General features: G+C 41.8%; 1 protein-coding gene across 1 annotated transcript in view; it reads left to right on the top strand.

Moving 5' to 3' along the window:
* The window catches only part of ZC3H3 (zinc finger CCCH-type containing 3), a 495342-nt gene that overhangs the window by 443300 nt on the left and 26331 nt on the right, over nucleotides 1–25711 (top strand). Inside the window, exons 10-11 of the mRNA XM_051971189.1 lie at nucleotides 18473–18657; nucleotides 21737–21990. Of these exons, the coding sequence (XP_051827149.1) occupies nucleotides 18473–18657; nucleotides 21737–21990 (439 nt within the window). The remainder of the gene's footprint in view (nucleotides 1–18472; nucleotides 18658–21736; nucleotides 21991–25711) is intronic.

Below are 25711 nucleotides of genomic sequence, written 5' to 3'. Positions count from 1 at the left end.
TTCTCTCCTTCAGCTTCCTCTAGAAAGTGGTATTTCTAAGACTAAGTTACAATAGAAAGGGAGGGGGGATACCAGAGGACAAATCTACAAAATAGTAACAGAAACTGTTTAGAAGAGGAAATACAGAATAGGTGTGTTTTTGGTTTTTTTTAAGGATACACAAAAAAATGGACTTTATAACAAACAAAGCAAATATGGAAGTGGTGAGTGTAATGTGAGAAAGTAGTGGTGACAAATATTGATGATTTTTTATAGAAATTTGTGAAAAGGAGCAGAAATTATAAGATAATGGCTTGAGGGAATGAGAGGACAAAGTGAAAGTTTTTTTAAGGATGAAGAACTCTGAACATAATTTTAGGTTATCAGAGAAGGAGGCATTGGAGAAAGGGGTTGAGATACAGGGGCATAAGTAGGAGATTTGGCCTTAACCAAGGAGAATGAAATCATTTTCTGCAAGTCTAAAGCAAAGAAGAAATGATATTTGATTTGTAGAATTAGGGCTGTGTTTAGAAATTTGAATTTAAGTGAGAAGAGAAACTCAAGAAAGAAACCTGAAAGAAACAAAGAAAAACAATCCAGTGATGGAAAAAAGGAGTTGTCTTGAAAAGATAAACAGGTGTACACCAGTACTGGTTATATACACCAACTAGCTTAGATTTTTTTTTTAATTAAAGCCCTTTATTTTTCAAAACACATGTGTGGACAATTCTTTAACATTAGCTCTTGCAAAATTCTATGTTGCATTTTTCCCCTCCTTCTCCCACGCCCTCCCCTAGATGGCAAATAGTCCAATGTATGTTAAATATGATAGAAATATATGTTAAAACCAATATATGCATACATATTTATACAATTGTAGCTTAGATTTTTTTAAAGAAATATACAGAAGACAAAAATCAAGACCAAGTCATAATAGAATAATAATGAACATAATAGAAAAGTATGATCTTAAAAATTAGTCTCAGAAAAGCTGACATTCAGAATGAGCTGAGACTGACCAGGAAAACAGAAGAAAACGAAAAGTGACCTTGCTGAGTCTGGTGTCATGGACCTGATGATGGATACAAGGTCAGCATGCTCTTTGTGAAGATATGCCCAATAAATAATCAAACATTTAATCATTATGACAAACACATTAACATTAAAAATCAAAAATAAAAGCTTTTCATTTCCCTTATCTAGAGCCTGCACAGTCATGAGATTTGAAGTGATTCATATCAACCACTCCCCCTCACTTTACAGATAAGGGAACTGAGCATTGCCTCTTCTTCACCTGTTAAAACTTTTAAGACCTCTGACAAGAAACAAGAGGATGAAAAGAAGGTTGCATACTTGTATAAAACAGTAGTATAAAAACTGATACTTCTGAGAAAGCCAGGATTTTTTTTTAGCTCTATTTGGAGAAAAAGGAGACTTACCAAAAGGACAGCTTAGGGTGTTTGAAATAATGATCACTGGCAAAAGAGAGAAGGCGGATTTGCTCAATACTTTGTTTCTATTTTCTCTGCCAAGGAGAAAGACCTTACACTGGAAATGACCCAAGGTAAATAAGACAAAAGTAAGAGAGCATCTTGTGCCCTTGATTGAATTCAAGTCTGGCCCAGATAAAACATGATGCAGAATGCACTGTCATATGCAATTGCTGGGCCATTACCACCAATATTTGAAAGACTTGGGAAAATAGGAGAGATTTTTTTTTTAAGGGTAGAAAACGATATGTAGACTATAAGCAAGCTGGTTGTGAAATAAAGAGCACTGAACTTAGAGTCAGGAAAACCTGAGTTCAAGTCTCAGGCATTAACTGATTGTGTGACCCTTGATGTGTTATTTAATCAGTTTGCCTCAGCTTTCTTTTCTGTGAAATGGAGATGATAATAGCCCCTATCTTATGTTTGTTGTGAGGATTAAAAGAGATATTTATCATAGATGCTAGTAAACTTGGCTTCAGTTCCTTGGAAAATTCTAGAACAGATTATATCATCAAGCCTTTATTAAGCACCTATGATGTGCCAGGAATTAAAGAGATGATTGGTGAACATCTTGAAAGGGAAACAGTGATTACATAGAGCCAGCTTCACGCCTAACTAATCTCATTATCTTTTTAAGTGAGCAAACCTATAGGAATAATTTAACCAGATTTTTAGAAAAGATTTTAAAGAAGTTTTTTGTGTGATTCTAGTGGAAAAGATAGGGATTAAATGACAATTCAACCAAAAAGATTGAAAACTAGATGACAGACTGACTGGACTCAGTTATTATTAATGTTTCAGTGTCACTCTGGCAGGTTTTCCACAGAAGACCCTAGAGATCTATGTGTTGGACCCTGTGCTGTTTACATTTTTGTCAATGAGCGTGCTCACCATTTTTGCAAATAACACAAAGCAAAGGGCATAACTAACACAATAGGTAACCAAGTCAGGATCCGAAAGAATCTTGACAGAGCACTGGATTGATATATTTTCCCCCTGAGGCAATTGGGGTTAAGTAACTTGCCCAGCGTCACACAGCTAGGAAGTGTTAAGTGTCTTGAGGTCAATTTTGAACTCAGGTCCTCCTGACTTCAGGGCTGGTGTTCTATCCAATGCGCCACCTAGCTGCCCCTTGGATTGAATCTTAATATTATAGCTGTGTTCAAAAATTTGAAGGCTGTGGAGGAAGGACTAGACTTGTTCAACTTGACCCAAGAGAGTAAGCTCAGGAGCAATGGTAGAAGTGGAAAATAGGTTAAGACTTAATAACAAGATAAACTTCCTAATGATTATAAGCATATCTACCTTTTGTTGCCCCCAGTGGTTAATACAGTGCCTATATGCACTTAATAAATGTTTATTTACAGATTAAAACAACTCAAAGATACCACCTCACAGTCATCTATTCTGAAAGCAATTTGGAACCATAACTCAAACAGCTGTGTATGTAGTGTGTGTGTGTGTGTGTGTGTGTGGTTAAAATTTAGGGTTAGAGTCAGTAAGAAATGACAAAAGTATGTGCTTTTAGGAAAACCAAAAAAAACTTCTATGAACTGATACAAAATAAAGTGAGAAGGATCAAAGCAATTTATACAATAAATAACTTTGAAGGACTTAAAAACTCTAATCAGTTAGACATGGCTCTTCTCAACAATGAGATGATCCAGGCCAGTTCCAGTCGTCTTATGATGAAGAGAGTCATCTATACCCAGAGAGAGGACTGTGGGAACTGAATGTGGATCACACCATAGTATTTTTTTTTGTGGTTGTTTCTTTGCATTTTGTTTTCTTTTTTTTTTTATCTGATATTTCTTGTATAACACAATATTTATGGAAATATGTATAGAAGAATTGCACATGTTTAACATATATTGGATTACTTGCCACCTAGGGCAGGGGATGAGGAAAGGGAGAGAAAAAAAATTTGGAACACAAGGTTTTGCAAGGATGGATGTTGAAAATTAACCATGCATATGTTTTGAAAATAAAAAGCTTTAGTTTAAAAAAAAAAACTCTAATCAGCACAATGGAACCAACCACAATTCCAGAGGACTCATGATAAAATATGACAGAGAGGTGCACATTGCACATTGAGGCATTTTTGGCTAATGCAGAAATTGTTTTGTTTGATTACACATATTTGTAAAGGGTTTTGTTTTCTTGCTTTCTCATTGGATGGAGGAGGGGAAATTGGAAGGAAGAAAATTCTGGGTAAATTGAATTTAAAAAGAAAAACATAGGAGGTATAGGAAATGGGAGGCTAAAGCTGAGGAAGGGGGAATGTGTTAATATATTAAAACAACAAGGAGTCAGAAAAGGTGTGTTTACATATTTTTAAGACACCATCAGCAAGAGCAATCTGCTGACATAAGGATTTAGCAATGCCAGACTTGATTAGCTTAATCTAGTCCGAATTGCTGCTAGTGCCCTTTAGTGCCACCTAAAGCTTTAGAGAAGCAAAGCTTCTCTGAAGTGTTTCCCTTCCCTGGGGGCCTTTGGTTCTAGGAGGAAAACCTAAAGGGGAAAGACAAGTGCTATAACTGCTTTGCTATATAAGAAAATCTATCAAGGTTGTTTGCCTTGTTAGGTGTCAGCTCTATTTGAACTGGGCAAAACAGCATCTTGGAAAGAGAATAACTTACGAGGCTTGGTTGTATGGCCAGAAATAATCATTTTGGTGAGATTCGTAGTTCTCTGGCCTAATATTTTCATTAAAAGTAACATTTTTCTTTTAAAGATAAAAATTTAGAAAGGTAATGGGTTGCCTCAAAAGTGAGTGAATAGGGACAGGCATTTCTTCATTGTTATGTGTCAGGCTAACTATGCTAAGCACTGAAAATACAAACAAAGGAAAAATATGGTCTTTCCCCTCCAGAAGCTCCCAACTTAATAGGGTAGACATCTTACAAATCAGTATATACATATGAAATATTTATACTGTAATTGGAAGAAAATATTAAAAGACACTAACAATGAGCAGAATCAGGAACTCCACACAGAAGGTGGGATTGGAGCTGAGTCTTGGAAGACATCAGAAGACACAGGGTAAGATATGGAAAGACAGAGTGTGAAGAGACTCAAGTCAGTAGATAAGGTCGTGTAATGTGCTGGGAGCAACAAGTAAGGTAATGTAGCTAGAGAAGAGCGAGGTGTGAGAAAACTAGGAAAGCAGGAGGGATCAGGACAGAAAGGGCTTTAAATGCTCCTTAGTACACTTTGTATTTTATCTTAAGAGTAACAGAGAACCACTGGAATTTATTGAGTGGCATGAGGGGCTACATACAGGTGATAGGGTTCTCCTTGTTAGAGGTCTTTAAGCAGAAGCTGAATGGTCACTTGGAGTTTCTTAGGGATAGATTCCTTTTATGTGAAAGTTGGATTCAGTCATAGATGAAATTCCTTCAGACTCAAATTCAAATTAATTTTTGTCAGTCAATAAAACATTTATTAAGCATCCACTATGCTTGGGCACTGTACTCATCACTAGCGATACAAATTAATAGCAGAAAGAGCCCCCTGCTCCCAAAATGCTTATAATCTAATGAGGGAATCAATATGCAAACTTGGACATTCAAGATAGATGCAGGATAAATTACAGATAATCAGTAAAAGAAAGAAACTAGTACTAAGAGAGGGGGAAAAAAAAACTTCTTGTAGAAGGTAGGATTTTAGTTAGAATTTGAAGGAAGCCTAGGACAGAGATTAAGAAGAGAATTCCATGCATAGAGCAGCCATTGATAATGTTTGGAATTGGAAGATGGAGTTTCATGCTTAAGGAATAGTAAGGCCAGTGAACACAGAAGGACAAAGAAGCAAGTGATCCAAGAGCAGAAAATGATGTAAAATTGAATATCGTACCTATTTAGAAAGGAAAAAAAGCAGGCAGAGACCATGAGGTGATCCCTAGGTGGTCAGAAAGAACTAGGAGAACTGGAGGTTTGATGAGAATAAAAAATAGGTCTAGGAGGGGAAACACACAGAGAAATGAAAGGATAAAGAGAGCATGGTAAAATAGAGAAATTTTAGAGTTCTCATTCATGCTAGTTAAATTCTTATGGGTAATGATGAAATTACTCTGTGCCCAGATAGAATGAAAGTGCTGATTACAGGTGATGAGGTAGATGATTTGGGAAATGAAGTTATTTTAGGGGATCAAAATGTAAATTGAAATCATCAAGAATCAGTGCAAGAGTTGGAGTGTCAAACAAGACAGTGTATTCTTTAGGAAAGGGAGGAGAATGATCTGTGGCCACATGGAAAGTGGAAAGTTAGGGCTGTAAAAGCAAAGAGACAGACTGAGAGTTTGTTATCGAGTTTTTAAAAAACATATGGTTAAGAAAGAGAGAATGAGAAAAATCTGGTTTGGAGATATTTAAAAGGAAGCACCTTGCATAATTTAAAGTAGTGGTGTCAATCTCAAATAGAAATGAGGCCACTAAACCATATATATGAGTCCTTGCAAGCCACTTGACATAGAAAACCATACATGTGTTTATATATTTTATATATAGCATATTTATCTTTTTAATATGGATGTTTATTAATGTGTCATCATAGTAATATTAGATAGGAACTACCTTTTAATGTAGTTCAAGCTGTACTCAGGATTGTTGTGGGTTATATGTTTACCACCTTTGGTCTAAAGCACACAATTGGATCTTGGCATTTTTATTCTTAAGATCTGCTGTTTGAAAAAAAAAAAAAGATATGCTGTTTGTAGAAGACAATCTGCTTCTCAGATTGCTTTAACAATCTTGTGTACTCATATTCTGAAGAGTCTGAGAGTTCTGAGAACAAAACCCAAAAAGGTCCTTCCTTCAAAACTTTGCTCACCTTCCATGAAAAGTCAGCATGTTATGACAGAAGCAACACTAGATTTGGTATCAGAGGTCCTGGTTTCAAATTCTTGCTTTGCTGCTTTATTCAGGGACTTTGTGCAAATCATTTTGGTTATGATTCCCTTTCTTCTCTGTAAAATTAGAGAATTGGGATAAAGTATTTCTAAGGTACTTTTCAGTTCTAGGTGCTATAATCCTCAAAAGATTTTGTTATTTCAAAACAATTTAGATGTTATATGTATTCAAATTCTAATCTAAGTTTCCTGACTACAAAGGAGACAGCACTCTTTCAATTGTGTTATACTGCCTTTCCACAGCTGTACTTTCAGAATATGGCATTTTAAGATGAGTAAAACTGGAAACAGCAGATTAATTAGAATGCTTTGGGGGGGGGGGGGAGGAACCAACTCATGGGCAAGGATGAAGAGACCAGGATAGATGAGCTAGAAGAGGAACCATCCATCATAGATGACCTTAAGAACCCCTGCTCTGACTCTTATGCCCAACCCAAGGCCTTATGCCCTGTCACTTTATTCACTAAGCCTTTATCAGAAGTACCTGAACCAGCTTCCCCTTGCTCTTCCTTCTCTCACCCCAGCCCTGAGGTTCTTTCTAGAAATACCATGGGGAATGAGCCAGGAACCTAGGATTTGTCATAAGCCCCCAGGATGCAGGTTAACCCCACATATATCCCAAGGAATTATAAAGAGGCCAGCTGGAGTTTGGGGCTCATTACTGAGCTGGGCCTGACAGAGGTGAGGAGAAAAGAACTGAGAGTTAAGGAGCATCTTCCACTTCCTTAGCAAAGATGGTTGCTAATATTTCTGTGCTTGCCTTGTTCATAGCCTGGTCCAAGGAAAACCCAAGTTCAGGGGATTGATTGACAAATATGTTTCCTAAAAGAGGAAGGGTGCTGGTGGTGGTGATGTTTCAGGTAGGAAATAAAGGGTCTCTTCTTATTCTTTTTGCTTTGATAGGCAAGACCCATACTTTGCCTTCCTTATGCTACCAGTGAATAAACAGGGTGTCTGTGGACTCTGAGGATCCATTTGGTGACAAAGTTAATTGATCTATGAAAGTTGGATTATAAATGTAGCAGTCTAAAATATCCTTGCTTAATGCAAGGGAGCAAAGCCTTAGGCCCACTGCAATATCAGATATGAGGATGGGATACGAATTATAAGTGACCACTGGACTAAACCCCAAAAATCAGTAGAGCCTTGAAGTTCTTCAGAATTCTGGTAATAGAAAGTAAGAAGAACAAGAAGAAGGGATCATTAGGTCCCTTGGGATACATGTATGATAACCTACATTCTGGAGGCTTACACAAATCCTAGGTGCCTGGCTCAGCTCCCCACTGTGTTTCTTGAAAGAACCCCAGGGAATGGGTGAGGAATGAAGGAGGAAGGGGTCTCACATCTTGTGGAATCAGACTAGGCCACATAAAATGATCCAGGAAAACTAGATTAGAATCAATTTATGGATTCCACCATCATCTCTATATGAATGATTCTAAAATCTATTTGTCCATTCCTAAATTCTCTCTTCTCCTCCAGTTTCACATCTCCACCTTGATATCTTGTCGACTCTGAACTCATTATCTTTTCCCTGAAACCTTCTTCCCTTCCCAACTTCTCTGTTACTGCCAAGAGTCATCTTCCTGGTCCCTCAGGCTTACAATCTGGCTGTCATCCTCAATTTTTCACCCTGTGTCACCTCCGTATCTCATCTGTGCCCAAGGCCTCTTCATTTTACCTTCATAACATATGAATATGTTCCTTACTCTCCTCTGAAACTGGCACCACATTTATATAGCATTTAGTGTGTGACGGGCACTATGCTAAGGGCTTTATCCTTCTCTCCTTGATCTTCACCGTAATGTTGAAAGATAGGTGTTCTTATTTCCCCATTTTACAGATACAGAAATAGTGGCAAACAGAGAATGAGTGACTTGCCCAGTCACATAGCCGAGTCCTTCAGCCCAGCATTCAGCCCAGCTATACAGATGATCTCTATCTTAATCTCGGACTGATAGCTTCCCTGTATTCCTTCTAATCCCACTTTCTACATGAAGCTCTTCCAGTCCAAGTGCCTTCTCGCTATTGATTATTTCTTGCTCATCCTGTATACAGATTTTTGAAAAAATAATTATTTGCTTGTCCTCTCAATTAGATGGGAGCTCCTCAAGGACAGACACTTGTCTTTTGCCTTTCTTTGTATCACCAGCACTTAGCACAGTGCCTGGTATTTAAAAAATAGTATGATTCACTGACTTGAGAAGCATAACAATCATTCATCACTGGACAGATAACTTCTTCAGCACTGGGACTTAGCACCTCGATGTGGTATTATTTCTGAGCTTTTAACTCTTGTCTTTTAATAATTGGTTCTATTTCTATAATATAAGTACCCTGTAATATAAATAGTACAAGAAGCATTGTTCCCCATTTTACACATAAAGCAACTGCAGTTCAGAAGTTGAGTGTTTTATCCAAGGTGGAAATAGAATCAGGTCTTCTGATCCCAAGTTCAGTGTTCTCTGCACCATACCATCCTATTGCTGAAATCATGCAACCCCAATTAGCCCCAGAGCAGGTGATGAACTGTGAAGACCCTTGATCTGAACATCTGGTGGCAGTGAGGATAACAGGATACAAAAAGGGAAGGTGTCCCCTGAAAAATCCTGAGATGCAATGGGCAACAGACTTCTAGGACACAACTCCCAAGATAAACAAGAGGAATTTGATAAGTTCTGCATTTGTAGCAGTAGCAAATTGACTCAGAGTCCCAACCAAGAACTGTTGTATTGCTTTATCATGTCTTTTTGAGGTGTGACATTCACATTTCTGAGACATCGACTAAAAAGCAGGGACTCAAGTTGTGTCTACTTAACTCTCAATTATCTGCATTGAACTAAATAGGTGGGGGGATATGGTGGTAATTTTTTTTTATTGTAACTTTTTATCGACAGAGCCCATGCCTGGATAATTTTTTTACAACATTATCTCTTGCACTCACTTCTGTTCCAAGTTTTCCCCTTCCTCTCTCCACCTCCTCCCCCAGATGGCAAGCAGTCCTATACATGTTAAATAGGTTACAGTATATCCTAGATACAATATATGTGTGCAGAACCGAACAGTTCTCTTGTTGCCCAGGGAGAATTGGATTCAGAAGGTATAAATAACCCGGGAAGAAAAACAAACATGCAAGCAGTTTATATTCATTTCCCAGTGTCCTTTCTTTGGGTGTAGCTGCTTCTGTCCATCCTTGATTAATTGAAACTGAGTTAGGTCTCTTTGTCGAAGAGATCCACTTCCATCAGAATACATCCTCAAACAGTATCGTTGTTGAGGTATATAATGATCTCCTGGTTCTGCTCATTTCACTTAGCATCAGTTCATGTAAGTCTCGCCAGTCCTCTCTGTATTCATCCTGCTGGTCATTTCTTATAAAACAATATATTCTATAACATCCATATACCACAATTTTCTCAACCATTCTCCAATTGATGGGCATCCATTCATTTTCCAGCTTCTAGCCACTACAGACAGGCTGCCACAAACATTTTGGCACATACAGGTCCCTTTCCCTTCTTTAGTATCTCTTTGGGGTATAAGCCCAGTAGAAACACTGCTGGATCAAAGGGTATGCACAGTTTGTTAACTTTTTGAGCACAGTTCCAAATCACTCTCCAGAATGGCTGGATGTGTTCACAATTCCACCAACAATGTATCAGTGTCCCTGTTTTCCCACATCCCCTCCAACATTCCCCATTATCTTTCCCTGTCATTCTAGCCAATCTGACAGGTGTGTAGTGGTATCTCAGAATTGTCTTAATTTGCATTTCTCTGATTAATAATGACTTGGAGCATCTTTTCATATGGCTAGAAATAGTTTTAATTTCTTCATCTGAGAATTGTCTGTTCATATCCTTTGACCATTTATCAATTGGAGAATGGCTTGATTTCTTATAAATTAGAGTCAATTCTTTATATATTTTGGAAATGAGGCCTTTATCAGAACCTTTAACTGTGAAAATGTTTTCCCAGTTTATTGTTTCCCTTCTAATCTTGTCTGCATTAGTTTTGTTTGTACAAAAACTTTCAATATGATATAATCAAAATTTTCTATTTTGTGATCAATAATGATCTCTAGTTCTTCTTTGGTCATAAATTCCTTCCTCTGCCACAGATCTGAGAGGTAAACTATCCTATGTTCCTCTAGTTTATTTATAATCTCATTCTTTATGCCTAGATCATGAACCCATTTTGACCTTATCTTGGTGTACGGTGTTAAGTGTGGGTCAATGCCTAAGGTCGGAGGTGGGACTGTTACAAAAATTACCATCATCCCTGCTGCCAGGCAGAGATGAGATTAGAAGAATTTGTTATTCATTCAATTGCTGTTTATTAGTTATCCGAATGAAAACTGGGAATGGGTCTGAGCATCTTCCATTTTCCTTCCCCATACACTCTGACTAGTCCAGCAGCTACTAGGTTCAATCCGTAATGAAATCATTGGCTTTGGAGACCTGGGTTTGAATTCTCACTCTTAGTGTTTACTAACTGCATAACTTTAGATAGATTGCTTAACATTTCATTTTTGGTTTTTGTTGAGGCAATTGGAGTTAAGTAACTTACCCAGGGTCACACAGCCAGGAAGTGTTAAGTGTCCAAGGCTATATTTGAACTCAGGTCCTCCTGACTTCAGGGCTAGTGCTCTAATTACTGTGCCACTTAACTGCCCCAGACTGCTTAATATTTCTAAGCTTCAGTCTCCTTCCTTGTTAAATGGAAAAATAATGGTAGTTGTTAAAGAAAGCACTTTGTAAATCTTAAAGCCCTGTAGAAATGGGAAATTTCCTAATATTATTGTTATTAATGCTTCAAGCTAAACTCCTCCACAGTCACAAATGAAGTTGTGATATTTTGCATTCAAATTGGTCATGTTTAAATTTTTTTTTATATGTGTAACTTAGTTTTGTTGTTTTAACTTCCCTATTTACATCATTTCACCTGATAACACATTTTCCTGAGAGCAGCTAAGAACCCACTGTGCCCACATAGGTTTCTGTCCCAGCGCTTGCTGGGTAAAGCATCTGTCTGCTTGCCCATTCAGTAATGGAGAAGCCATCCTTAAGTAGCCTTGCCATTTTGACTGGTTCATTGGTGCAGCTTCGAGCACTCTCACCAGTTTGAGAGTTGAGTTTGAGCTGTAACTTCTGTGAGTTTCTGGATTTTCTTCTCCAAAACAGTTCCCATTGGTGGGCTGGGTCTGGCGAGCTCCACCATGCACACTTCACTGATGGATGGGGATGGCACTTCCTTTGATAGCTCTTTTATAGTCCGGTGCAGCTGTATGAAAACCAGCCACAAAGGGAGCTTAATTTTGTTTCTCTTTAATTTTGGCTTTGTATAACAGATGTTTTCCGGGCGCTATATTAGCTGCTTAATTTGTTTCTTCTATAATGTGAAGCAGATATCCTCAGTCAACAAACTGATTAGTAAGTGAATTCTTTCTTTAAAAAAAATAAAATAAAATAAAATCCATACTGGCTGGGTTTACATGCATTAAGCACCTCTGACTGCACTGGGCCTTGGGCATCAGAATATCTGCTGAGTTTCAGCTGGGTCTGCTCTAACTACTGTGATCTTGTGATCTCCAGCCACCTGTCTTGGAATAGTTCTGATTGAGAAGAGATGCACTGGCTTCCTCTAGAACCTAACATTTGGGGGAGAGGAAAGAGAAGCCTCTGACATTTCAGTCTGGGACACTCTGTGAGAGGAGCCCTTCAAAAGTGGAACACTGGTCTCTGGTGGAGAGAACACTGCCTACCTCTGTCACAAGGGGAAGAATTGGGGTTGGCCGTTAGGACTCCAAATAGGAGGCGCCTAGGACTTCCTTGACCTTGTTCCCTAAGGAAGAGAGGCAGCAGTAAGTTCAGCATTCACTCCCAGGAAGTAATGAGTGTTATGAAGAGATAGGGAGGATGAGACAACCTCATTGTCAGGAATTCCTGGGGAAAAGGTGCCTGCCTCCATAGAGCCTGTCATTTGAGGAAGGACATCCCCTTGAGGATCTGGGAGATTGGACCCACGAGAAGGCTGTGACAGTAAGAAGTCAAGTTTGTAAAGAGCTTTCAAGTCAGACGTTGTATAGAATTTGTACTTTATTTGATATATAACAGCATGGGAATCTTTGGAGCAGGGAAGGAAGATGAGCACAATAGCATTTGTAGGGATTGAACTGGGAGATATGAGACCAAGTCAGGCTGTTGCAGTAGAACAGGCCAGAGGCGATGACGAACTGAAGCAAGGTGGCGGCACTGGAAGGATTAGGGAAAGGCTTGAAACATCCAGATTTTAATAGTGTGTGACTGGGAAACTGATGGTGCCATTACTATAAGTAAACAACAGATGGGGCAGGGCACATTTGAGAAACAAGACCATGAATTTGGGTTCAAACATAGACAATGCAGAACCTGGCATTACTTAGGTTCAGTGGGGTGTAGTAGAAAGAGTGCTGAGTTTCACAATTCTGACTCCAAGAATGAGTAGCTTTATAATTGCTTGACTCTCTGCTAGACTGTAAGCTCCTTGAGAGCAGGGACCTTATCTAAACTTTGTGTCTTCCCCATCTTCTAATGTAAGTCTCTGTACACAGCAAACAGTTAATAAATGTTCTTTATCTTGTACCTAGATTCCCGGGCAAGTCAGGTAACTTCTCAGAGCCTCAATTTTCTCTTGTCTAAAAAGCGAATTATAATAATAATACTTAAACTGCAAGGCTATTATAGGGAAAGCCCGTTGTTAAACTTAAAGCCTTTTTTTTTTTTAAGGAATTATTAGTATTTTTAAAGAAGAGAGAAAAAAATCACTATTTTCTTTGAACTGCTCAAATCAGAAAGAGAGAGGATCACAGCTAATCATGAACTGAGATTTTGCAGTATTGGAAGGAGAGTAGCACTAAGGTAGAGGTCAGTCCTTCCTTTGTCCTCATTCTTGACCTCACCTGATCATTTTGAAAACTCTCATTGTGTGCCTAACTAGGAGTCATAGACTCCACGCTTGGGCCTCAGTTTTTTCATTAGCCATGTAGGAATAATAACTCCCTCCCTCCCTTCTTCACACTGCTGTTGTGATGTTAAAGAGAGACAACATGGCATGGCCAAATAATTTGATTCTTTGTTCTAACAAGTATTAACCGTGTTGTCCAAGGCAGGACATTTTCCATCTCTGAGCTTCAGTTTCCTTAAGTGACTCTCAAAAAACAGTTGACATTATTATACAGTTAGTGCATATCAGACTTGAATTTAGACTCAAATATAAAAACCATTGTTGTAATCACTACAATAGCTCCCTGTCCTATACACTTAATTTATATTCTAGTTCCCATATACACATACTTTAAAAAAATAATAAACTATATCCTTCCCAGAATCCAATGTACTACTCCATATAAAAAGTATTTAAGAGATGTTTGTAGAATTCAATAGACTAGTACTTCTATTACATACCTTATAGAGCTATTGTGTAAAAAGTATTTTGTAAATCTTCCCCCCACCCCCGAGGCAATTGGGGTTAAGTGACTTGCCCAGGGTCACACAGCCAGGAAGTGTTACGTTTCTGAGGCCATGTTTGAATTCAGGTCCTCCTGACTAAAGGGCTGATGCTCTATCCACTGCACCACCTAGCTGCCCCAGTATTTTGTAAATACTAAAGCACTTTAGAAATTAGAATTATAAGGAAGGCCAAAAACTTTGTAAAACCCCATACACTTGTCATCTAAACTGAAAGTGAACCCTGCGAGTATGAGATTTATTGTAATGGAGAGACAAAGACTGTAAAATCCCTCACCCATCTAAGCATCAGCTAAACCTAGGAATAATTTCCAAAACTGTTCCTTGAGCAATGAGGAATGCAAGGGTCCTTAGGAATAGGGGGTACTATTGCCTATGATCCCAATTACCCAACGTTCCTTACTCTCCCAGAAGATGAAAGCTAGTCTTGTGTCTGTGTAACATGACTGTGATACTATAAGAAGGAAAGATGGTATTCTGGAAGATGACTTCTATATTAATATACTAGAGCCAACCAGTTTGGCAGTAAGAATTTAGAGAGCTGATAAACTGGGTTGAGAAGGACAAAATGGTTTTCTCAGAGATAGAACCCATGACCCATGAGCCAGACAGAAGAGATGCATTGGCTTTTTCTAGGAAGGGTAGTAGCAAGGGTTGGGGTTATAGGAAAAGAAGGCTACATCTTTTCCCTTGGCATTTTTATAAGACTCATATTCATTGTGTCTTCAGTAAAAGTTAGATCACCCAAACCCCAGTCCCCGCACAAGACATAGTACCCTACGTAGGCAGACCTTGTAGTGGTAAGTGCTAGCTGGAAAACCAGAAGAACTAATCCACTCTGGCAGACAAAACAAACATGGACAACAATCATGAGAACAACATCTCTTGACCTGACTGTGCAGTATAAACACTAAAGACTAGAAATACATGGAAGGCTTCCCAGAAATGGTGATGTGGTCTCAAGGCTGATTAAACATAAATGTGTGAAGGAACTTTCCCTGGGCTATTGGCCTTCCTAACCATTTCAAGTTTCCAAAACTATGGCTTCTGCTTGGCCACATCCAGAGGATCTTGATGTTGACCCAGGGCTTTCTCTACTGCTAATTTCTAAGTCTTCCTGGTGCCCATGAGGCACAAAGTCTCTAGCTTTCAGGCCCCTTAGCTTGCTTTGTACCTTATATTTTCTAATTAGCTGCACTTAATTCCCAGTCACCTCTCCTACCCTGTCTTCTACTTCTATTATTATATCTTGGTGCCTGACTTGATTCTTGTTAGATCATTCCATGGAATCATAAACTTTAAGAGCCACAAATATCTTAGAATTTCCTTCTCATTCATTGTTATTTCACAGGTGAGGGAATTGAGACCCATCAAGCGGCAACTTGGGTTTTATTCCTGGCTAGTGTTCTTTGCAATATACCATGCAGTTAAATTCAGTTTGATTCAACCCAATCTTCCTTAAATACCTAATATTTATGGGCAGGGGCTGTAGGAATAGACTCCAGAAACAAAAGGGACAAAGCAAGACTTGCCCTGCCACCAAGGAGCTGTTATAATCTAACAGGGGTAATAGAGGAACACACAAAGATGGGAGTGCAGAGAAGACTAGGAAGGGGCAAAGGGTTACAAGAAAATTGAGAAGAAAAAAATGACTCCAGCTGGTAAAATTAGGAAAGAGGAGTTTTGAAGTAAAAGGAAAACTTCATCCGGCAGAAATACGGAGAGGACACAGAGAGCGCTGCCATTCACTGACGTTGGGGGTAAAAATAAAAAGACAGGAGGGCCTCTGACCCAAAAAGAAGTTGCTCTTTTTAGCACTGTAGTATAGCAGGAAAAGGTGGGGATTCCCATCCTAACTCTGGTGCTCACGATGCTTCACAGCTTAGGCAAGTCACTTCTCCCTGGCTTACTCATGACCTCAAAAGACTTCCCTCTATGATTTTCTGTAATCTAATTGAGCTTCAGCACTCTGTCCCCAAAGTTTTGATAATACACTTTTCATTTCAGGGCCTAGAGACCTTTTTTGCTTGTTCCATGCAAGGGTCCTTCTGAGAGCAAGCTGTACAAATAGCTCCCTGAGGTCTGGCAGGGCACGCCCGTAAGGGGTCTGAAGTAGCCTGGGGAGGGGTTGGCTCCGCTTGAGACCAAGTCTTGTTTTCTGCTTTCCCTGAGCTCTCGGGGCTGACATGGTTTCTCCTCCTTTTTTGGGAGCCACCTGCCAGTTGGCATGGGGCCCAGCCTGGGTATAATTAGCTACCCTATGACAGGTGGATGGTTTCGGGTGAGCCAGGCCTTGGCTCAACCCTAACCGCTCAATCCAGTAGTGCCCCCGGCCTCAGCCGACCTGCCCCCTCCCTTCTCTGTCCCCTCCTGTTGGGCCTCCCTGCTGACTGGAGAAAGGAGAAAGCTGGGAACCAACCCTTTTCCCTTCCTTCCTGCAGATATGGGTATTCCCAAGTGACCAGAGACCTGGGTGATTGTCACAAGGTTCTCCAGAACAACTGGGAGGGCAGATTAAATCCAGCCCTAGTGTAGAACATCCCCATGAAAGTTTTCTCAGATTTCTAGGATTTAGGATTCTAGAATCCAACAGGACTCTAGAAAGCCCCCTAAAAACCATTAAGCCTAATTCATTTACAGATAAGAAAACTGAGTCCTACAGAGGTCATAAGATTTAGAATTGGAAGGGATCATTAAACATATCCATTCTAGTTTCCTCATTTTGCAAATGAGTAACCTGAAGCCCAAAGAAGTGGCAGAGACCAAGGGACCTCCTCCCACCTTTTCACCAGCCATTGAATCTTCTGAGGAAAGAGCAATAGGGTCAGGAGAAAGTGAGGTTATCCCCAGGACTGATGGGAGGGATTAGCAGCTCATAACTGGCTATGTTCTGTGCTGGCTGAAGGGAGGCAGGGAGTGAACAAGGGAACTGGGAAAGCTTCCCTCTCAGAGCCTGATGATTGACACAGTGGAGGCCAGGGCAGCCCCCAGGCCCAGCCAGGGCCATCCCTTTTCGTCCCCCAGAGCTGGGAATCCCCAGACACAGAGGGGAGTGCCAAGGACAGCTCTACCCACTGAGCCAGAAGGCACAGGTCTTTCCCTTTGCTTCCTTTCTCTGCCCAGTTCTCACCCCTAGCACTGCTAGCTTCTGCTGGAGAGCGTGAGCAGCACCCAGGTCACACATCTCCTTCCCAGTTACGCGTGTGGCATTTTATCCCGCATATAGGTGTGTGTGAATATATGTGTGCATCTCCACTCCAGAGATAAGATGGACATAGAATGAAGAAATGGACTAAGTCAGCCAACATTTATTGGGCACCTCCCAGGTGGCAAGCATTGTATTAAAGGGGGGAGATAACAAAAGAGGCAAGAGATGGCCCCTGCCCTCAAGGAGCTTGCCATCAAGTGGGGGAGACAACCGAGGGAACGGGGCCTTGGGAACAGCCTCCTCAAGAAGGGGAATCTCAGTGGGGACTTAATGGAAGCTGGGAATGGAAGTGAGAAAGGAGGGCATTCCAGGCATAGGGCAATCCAGGCTTGGAGCCAGGAGTGCGCCCAGAGGCCAGGATCACTGGGTCAAAGTGGGGAAGACCAGAAAGGTTGGAGGGGCATTCTGTGCTTGATCCTGGAGGTGATGGGGAGCCACTGCAGGGAACTGAGGAGGAAGCTGGCAGGTCTGACTGCGGGTTAGGAGGAACACCGAGGTGGCTGAAAGGAGAAAGGATGCCAGTAGTCTGGAGCTGGTATACCCAGCAGGAGGGAGCTGTGGATTCAGACTCCAGTTAAGGCGCCGTGGCTTTGCCATCAGAGGACACGGATTTGGACAGTTCTCTTCCCACCTTCTCAGTGCTTGGTTTCCTCATGCTGGCTTTGCTGGGTTTCCTCAGGGTCTCTAACAAAGAGGGCCACAGATCAGAATTTGGTATGGCCTGGTGAAAGGTGGAAAGGAGAGGAAAAGCCTTGGACAAATATTAAGCATCTTGTCCTGATAAATCCTTACCCATCTTTCTTCCCCACTCTGCTAGAAAACTACTAAGGAAGTCACTTAATACTTATGCTGACCAGTGGGGACTAAGCAAAGTGAGACCTAGACTCACCCCTTATGGAGCTTATAGTTCTAGAATGGAGATTCATTAATACAATAAACATTTACTAGGATCTACCTAGTATGTATAGGGCACAGAAGAAGTTACAAAGTTTAATTAACACATGCTCCTTACCCATGATGAGTTCACAATCTGTTGGGGGTTAAGATGCACAGATAAACTATAAAAATATTAAATATTATGTGAAAAATACATTAAGCACCAAAAAGAATTTTGTGTGGTCTGAAGGTCTGAGGAAGAAAGTCTAATAATAACCCAGGGAGATGAGTGACTTTTCCCAGAGAAGGTATCTGAATGCTGAGAAGAGTGGGGCAAATGAAAAACAGGTAGGATCAAGAGCTAATAAGCCTATGTCTATGAATACTTCAAACATATGAACTCCAGCTCTGGCCACTTCCTCCTGCTTCCTCATCATTGTCTTTTCTCACCACTTTCCCTCCCTCATTTCCCTGACTCAGTCTCTGCTGTCTTTTTCCACAGTGCAAGAAAAAACATATGCTCCTGTGCCCAGACTTCTCCCGGAAAGGGAGCTGCCCCAGAGGCCTGCAGTGCCAGCTGCTCCACCGGCCCAGGAAGCGCCACAATAGGCGGTCTGCTCCTCCACAGGCCCCTGAGAACAGCGACTCACCCACCAAGTGGAGGAGATTACGGAGTGCCTGCCCCAGGTAAGGAAGTGAGGAAAGCAGGGACTGAACCCACTCCCCCTATTTAAGCGCCATGACCAGCCCCTTCTACAAGTAGAAGAATTAGGACCCAGATCTTCTTGGGGGATTGTGGCTCATATGTCTGAATACTGAAAACCAGGAAAACCTTTTAAGGGCATCTTAGATCTGTCACTTTTCTTGTAATAAGACCCTAGGTAGGATATTTCCTCTGAAACACAGTCTCAGCTGTAAAAGTAAGAGAATAATCTGTACATTCCCTGCATACAGGATTTTTGTTTTTAAAAAATTAGTAAAGTTTAAAGTCACTTCAGAAATTGAATTATTATCTAGTATAATCCCCTCATTTATATGAGACAGATAGAATCACTTAGTACGTCATTAGCAAAATCATATATTCTGGGTTGGACATCTGGAAGAACTTCCTGGCAGAGCTCAGTATTACGTTAGTGGAAGATATTATTCATCCTCTAGATATTTAGAGAATTTCCTAGACTAAGGGTAGGCTAAAGCAGTGGTCCAACTGAAACAGGAATGGATCCCTGAAGGGTGCAGTCTGATTTAGAAAACCACAAGTGAGCATCGTCTATTTTGCACTGTACATTTATTTATCTGGACACTCCAAGATGCAGCTAAGTAGTTTAATGAATAAGAGCTCTGGACCTGGAGTCAGTATGACCTGAGTTCAGCTCTAGCATCATATATTTACTAGCTATGTGACCCTGGGCAAGTCACAACCTGTTTGCTTTAATCCACTGGAGAGAAGGAAATGACCAACCACTCCTATGTCTTTGCTAAGAAAACCCAATGGATAATATGGTCCACAGAGTCCCAAAGAGTCAGATACAACTGAATGACTGAACAACAATAACACTTGTATTTTATTTGTCAAACATTTCCCAATTATATTTTAATCTGGTTCAGCTCTCAGTTTGGGGACCTGAATTGGACACCTCTCAGTTAGAAAATAGTAAAAATCAGACTAGACAAAAACAACATGTCAGGGCCCAAATTCCAATTTCAACTCTGCCATTTACTAGCTTAACTAGATCAGATGATGTCATATGTATGGTGCTTTGCAAACAAAGCACTATACAAATTCTAGTCAGGAATATACTGCTATTATTATATGAACCTGAAATAAATATTTCTATCTTTTGACACAAAATCTTTTTGTCACAAAACCTCTCTGGTTTGTCACACACCTCTCTGGATCTCAGTTTTCCTTGAAAATATTGGCCTGTCAGGTCCCTTCCAGCTAGAGATGGACCCCCTCCACTTTCTTCTTTCTTAGCAGTACTGACTCCACATGGAAGAAATAATCATAGTAAGTCACAAAGATAATGACATTCACTCTTGAGCCCTCACTGCCTCTGTCCCTAGCATTTACTACTGTTTTTGCTTTGGCCTGTGGTAACAGGTCTGATTTGGAAATTGGAAAGTACTGTATTTTGGAACCAATTCCCCTTCCTATTAAATCTGCCAGGTCATTCTCTCCGGACCAAGGCAGAGTAAGGAATAGCAAAGTAGGTTTCACATCCTTGTAATTTGTAGTCATGACTATAAACATCCCCCCTTTCTACCACATACATGATTCAGACACATTTCCTTCCTCTAAATATATTTACTCATCTATATAAGATGAGAGCAATAGTTACCTTGCCTCCTTTCCGATGCTGTCGTAAAAATGGATGTGAAAACACTTTGGCAATTATAGTATGGAATATACATGTGAAGACAGTAGAAGTACTAGTAGTCATGGTGAGTGGTAGTAATGGTATTGGTGGTGGGGATAAACCTTATCTAAAAAAGGCCTGAAAAATAAAATTCAAATGCATTATTAGTCTGTTATTTCAAGTCCTCAGGGGTCTGGTACTAAACTAGAGTACCATTCCAACTTTAAGACCCATTGTTCCATTAGACCTATTTTGTCTCCAGCCAAAATGAACCTCTTTTCATTTCCCAAAGGTGCATTGGGCTTTCTCATATTCAAACCAATGTTCACATTCCTCTGCCAGCCTACAGGGTCCTCTCCCCATCTGTTCATCCTTCAAATTCTAGCTCAGTTGCCATTTTCTTCATTCAGTTTACTTAATAGGTATATATTGAGCACCTCCACTAAAGTCCTCCTCAATAGATGAGGGAGCCTAGCTTCAAAGACTAAGCCATCAAAAGCAAAAGCTCTAGCAAGGTCTTGTAAACTATAAAGGCTTACAGAAATGGGCTTGATGATGGACTATTTGTCTGCCATTTCCTAGCAAAACAGAAAGGTTTGTCACTTTGTTGACCACTGGACTAATGAGTTTTTCATCCACAACACATGAAGATTTTGGTCTTCATGAAAATTCTTCTTAAGTTAAAAAAACTAGATTAAGGAAATCATGAATCTTGAGAATATCTTCAGTGATACTGTGTAACATTTAGGCTTCCTCTTAGAGAGGTCAAGAAGCCTGAGATCATCAGCATCCTAATGTTGATATGTTTAGTACTGGAGTACAGTGTAGTTAAAGAGGAGGTTAGGGAAAGGGGCAGGATTAGAGGTGGGGCAGTGGCTAGAGTTCTGGGCTTGGACTCAGAAGGTTCCTCTTCATGGATTCAAATGTGACCTTTCTAGCTGTGTGACACTGGGCAAGTCACCTCACTCCCATTCCCCTTTGTTCCTCATCTATAAAATGAGTGAAAAAGGAAATGGCAAACCAAATATTGCCAAGAAAACCCCAAATGGGGCCACAAAGAGTCAGATACAAGTGAACAATAAGTAGGACACACAGAATCATCATATCAAGAAGATCTGATTCAACTCCTAGCTCTGTCACTTACCGACTTTGGGACCTTGTTCTTCTGAGTCTCATCTATAAAATGAGAGGTGTTGGATTATGGGTCCTTCCAAATTCTGAAAGAAAAAGGATGAGATTTCCCAGATCCATTTAAAAGTCAAGAAAAGAAGGGATTAGCAGACAGCAGGTGATTAGGGGTTGTACAGAAGAGGGGAAGTGACAGTGTGGACACCCCACTCACTTTCTCTTGACTCCCCTCCTTCCCAGGCTTGCCCTCATGCTGACTGCACTTTTTTCCCTCACAGGAAGTACACATCTCCGAAATCACACACCAAGAACGCCTCCAGCTCCTCCTCCTCTTCTTTCCTGTCATCAGCATCAGCATCTTCCTCTTCAGCATCTTCAGATGCTGAGGAGCCACAGGAAGGGAACATGGAGGCACCAGGTTCCAGGAACCTCTCCAAGCTGCCCTCCTACATCTCTTTGCAATCTTCGTCTAGCCCTCGGGGCCACTCGGCTTCCCGAAACCGTAGGAAGAGCCCAGCCAAAGAGGAGACGGGTAGGACTGGGGGTACCCATGAATTTCCTCCTCCCTGAGCTGTAGTGTCCCTCTTTCCTCCACCTCCCCTTTCTGACTTTATCCTCAACACAACTTCATCCTTCTCCTAAGTCTTTAAGAAAGAGTTTGCCTAACTGAAGACTGGGGGATATTCCCCTGCCTTGTATCTACAAGCAGGGATGTGGTGAGTGGGAGAGCGGGAGTATGGGGCTGAAATTTCAACCTCAAGCATTGAGTAAGCACCTGCTGTTCATTGAATACTGTGCCTAATGTTTATCAAGACAGGAAGTTTAGACAAGTCATGGTCCTGTCCTCATGGAGCTTACAGTCTAGTACTGGGAGAGATAACTGACATAATTATAGCATAAGACAGGCTGTAATATGAGTCAGAGACAGGAGTTATCACAGGACTTTAGGGATTCGAAGGAAGGAGAATGCTTCTGGTTAGGAACTCCCTCAAAATAAGTATTGTCTCCTTCTCAGAGAATGAGTCCCCCCTCTTCCCCCCACCCCGGTGGCAGGGAAGATCTGTGTTTTCCCTTTAGGCCAAGCAAAAGTAGGGACAATATCTCCCCTCTCACACTTTGCAGGACCTACCTGCCTAATGTAAATTACTTCCTCTATTCCAAGTCTTTTAGTCCTGTTCTTAGGGATCTCAAGGGTGGAGGAAGAGGAAAAGAAACTGTCCTATGAGTCCTTACAAGGGGGAAAGAAATTGGACACACACACACACACCCCAATCCCTGTGATCCATGGGATCTTTGCCTTCCTTTTCTCAGAATTGGAAATAGAAGAGCAGGTACTTCTTCATTCAGTTAAGCAGACTCTCTCTTAGTCCTTTGTGTGGAAAATGGTTCGGAATAGGTTGGGAAATTGAAAAGGCTGGAAAAGCCAGGTTATTAGGTAAGTAATCTCTGCCTAAGGTAGAACTGTTGAGAGAAGGAAGTAAAAAAAGATACCTAACTGTTAGAAAGTCCTTTTGATCATTCATTGAGACATTCAACAGTTAGTAACACTTGCTATATGTCAGGCCTTATGCCAAACTCTGAAAAAGAAGCAAAAATTAATATGGTAAAGGCTCTGCCCTCAAGGAGCTTAGAGTAATGGGAGAAGACTTTTAAATATGAACTATAGTTCAGAGCTGCAGGCAGTGGGGTGGCCAGAGCTGGAGCCTCAGGCGCTTAGTAGCCATGTGACCCTTCTTTGTGTCAACCTACTGGGGAAGGTCACGGGACTCAGTATTTTTGCCAAAAGAAACCCCTGGGCAGTCCTGGTGTGTGGTGATCCACAGTCGTGAAGAGCTGGGCACAACCAAGTAGCTGAGCAGCAGCAGGACAAAGCAAGATACGCAAAGGGAGAGCCACAAAGGAAAACACCTGCTAGATGGGGGCTCCATGAGGGCAGGGGCCGTGTCTCCCCCGGAGAAAGCGGGTCCTCGTTTCTAGGGTTTAGATTGGCTAGCTGTGCGGGTCGGGAGGAAGGCCAGGGATCTTGTGCTGATACCCAGAGACTTCAGGCCTGGGTTCAGACAAAGCCCTTTGGAGGGCAGTAGAGCTGGGTAGCAGGACTTGTGTACCCGGACCCAGGCCCATGGAGGGCCCCAGAAGGCCGGCTGGGTATCCCAGGGCTGGGGAAGGCTATTCTCAAGGGGCCACGAGTCGGCATTGCAGGAGCTCCGATGCTGCTCAGCCTGCCCGTCCCCTGGCCTGGGCCTGCCAGAATGCCCCAGGATTCCCAGCCTTACGGCCCTGCCGGGCTTCTCCCCTAGAGTCAGCACGTATCGGTCAGGTGCCTGCTGTGTGGTTTGTGTGTTGTCCTGTGGCCAGCCCGAGGTAGGGGAAGGTGAATGTGGGGTCCAAGAGCCCCAGCACCACTGCTGCTGCAGTCCTGGTGTGCGGTGATCCACAGTCATCTGTAAAAGGAGGAGGTTGGACTAGATGATTTCTGAGGTCCTATGCAAGCCTAAATCCTATGAAAGATGAAGAATGACCCAGCCACTGCCCTGCGGGAGTGTACAGACTTATAGGGAGGATATGACATGTGTGCAAGTAAGTATAATACAAGGTAGGGACAAAGGGGATCCAGGCACAGTGCCATGAACAAGTCGAGGAGGGAGCGCTCATATCCACCCGGGAGATAAGGAAAGGCTTCGTGGAAGATGTGGCACCTGGGTAGGGCCTTGAAGGAAGGCAGGGACCTAACTTTAAGATGGAGATTGAGGAGAGAGGAGACTGTTTCAAGCCTGGGGGGCTGAAACACATCAGAGAGTGGACTTTGGATATGACCGTGTATGTGTATCTCATCCTGGGTATGCCCGTATATGTGTGTGCATTCATTCACTCGAATAGTGAAGCTGAGCAAGAGACGGGCGTCTTCTCCGATGGCCACTGAGGCCTGGATTGGTATGGCTGATCATAGCTTGGGAGGAGAGCAGGACTTCCATCAGGAGTGAAAGGGCGCTAGAACAAGGCTAGAAGGGCTTGGGCATTCTCCTCTGTGTGTCCCTCCTTGCACGGGTCCCCAGACCAGGCAGCAGGGGCATGGGTGGGCCATGCACAGCAGGTACCAAGTGTTTCCATATTTCACCTTCCCATTAAGCCGCCCATGTGCTCCATGCGCTAATCGTACCCAGCCGCACCAACGCCAGCCATTCCAGGCGAGGGCTAATTTAATTAGAAAGCACCCATTTTAGTTAATTTGTTCGAGAAGATCACTGAAAACTCCTGGAGAGAACAGATGTTTCCCTCTCCCCCGATGAACATTTGGGGCTTGGTAAATGGCTCCACTCAGCCTTGTTTAGGAGAGAAAGGAGGATTTTATGGCCGCAAACGACCCTTTCTGTAAACATTTTACAGCTCTCTGCACGTTTGAGTGACGATAAACCCCGAGCAACTCGGCGGGCTGCAAATTTGCGACCATACGGCTATCATTTTATTGTCATATTTCACGGTCGTAACGTTAATGGAAGATGCTCGCTACAGCCTTTTTTAACAGCTCCGCTGAGCACGCTCAAACACTCGCTTTGGCAAATTCAGGCAGAGGGGCGGCTGCCTCTAGTTTGTTTACAGCCTCTGCTTCTGGAGAACGAACTTTTTGGAGGTTCTGCCACCCATTTTCTTGTCCTCCATTTCACCACACCCCTCTCCTCTTCTCCCTGTCCCCAGCCCAGAGAATTGAAAGTTGGAAAACCTGTCAAGTATTCACTCATGACCATGGCCAGATTACTTTCACTTTCTGAGCCTCAGTTTCCCACTGTGTAACATGAAAAGGTTAAACTTGATTTTCTCTAAAGCCTCTTCCAACGATAAAGCCTATGATTGTAGAGCACTTTTTGGCCTGCCGAGGAGTCTGTGCTGTCTGTTCGTGGGACCCGAGGGCCATTACCCCAAAGTACCTCTGTCCAGATGAGGCTGGAGCCCCCAAGTCTTATCCTAAAAGATGCCCAGCCCTTGCCTTCAGGGACCTCTTTCTTCCCTTCACAGTGTTTAAATCCTTGTTTGTATGTAAGGGGGGCACTCTTGGTATAGATATGAGGGACACTCCTCCCCAAGATCTTTCCCAGGAGGAAGGAAGGAAACCACTGTCATGAAAGCCTTGGCAGTGCGGTACAAGAGAAAGAACACAGCATTGAAAGCCAGCAGGCTTGGATTAAAACCCTGCTTTTGCTGCTTGTCCCATCTGACCTTGGGTGCATCCTGTCGCCTCTTTGGGCTTCAGTTTC

Source organism: Antechinus flavipes, chromosome 1 (genome assembly GCF_016432865.1).
Source record: "Antechinus flavipes isolate AdamAnt ecotype Samford, QLD, Australia chromosome 1, AdamAnt_v2, whole genome shotgun sequence".
Taxonomy (NCBI): domain Eukaryota; kingdom Metazoa; phylum Chordata; class Mammalia; order Dasyuromorphia; family Dasyuridae; genus Antechinus; species Antechinus flavipes.
The sequence above is the reverse complement of the archived record's forward strand: the minus strand, read 5'-3'. Positions and strand labels throughout refer to the sequence as shown.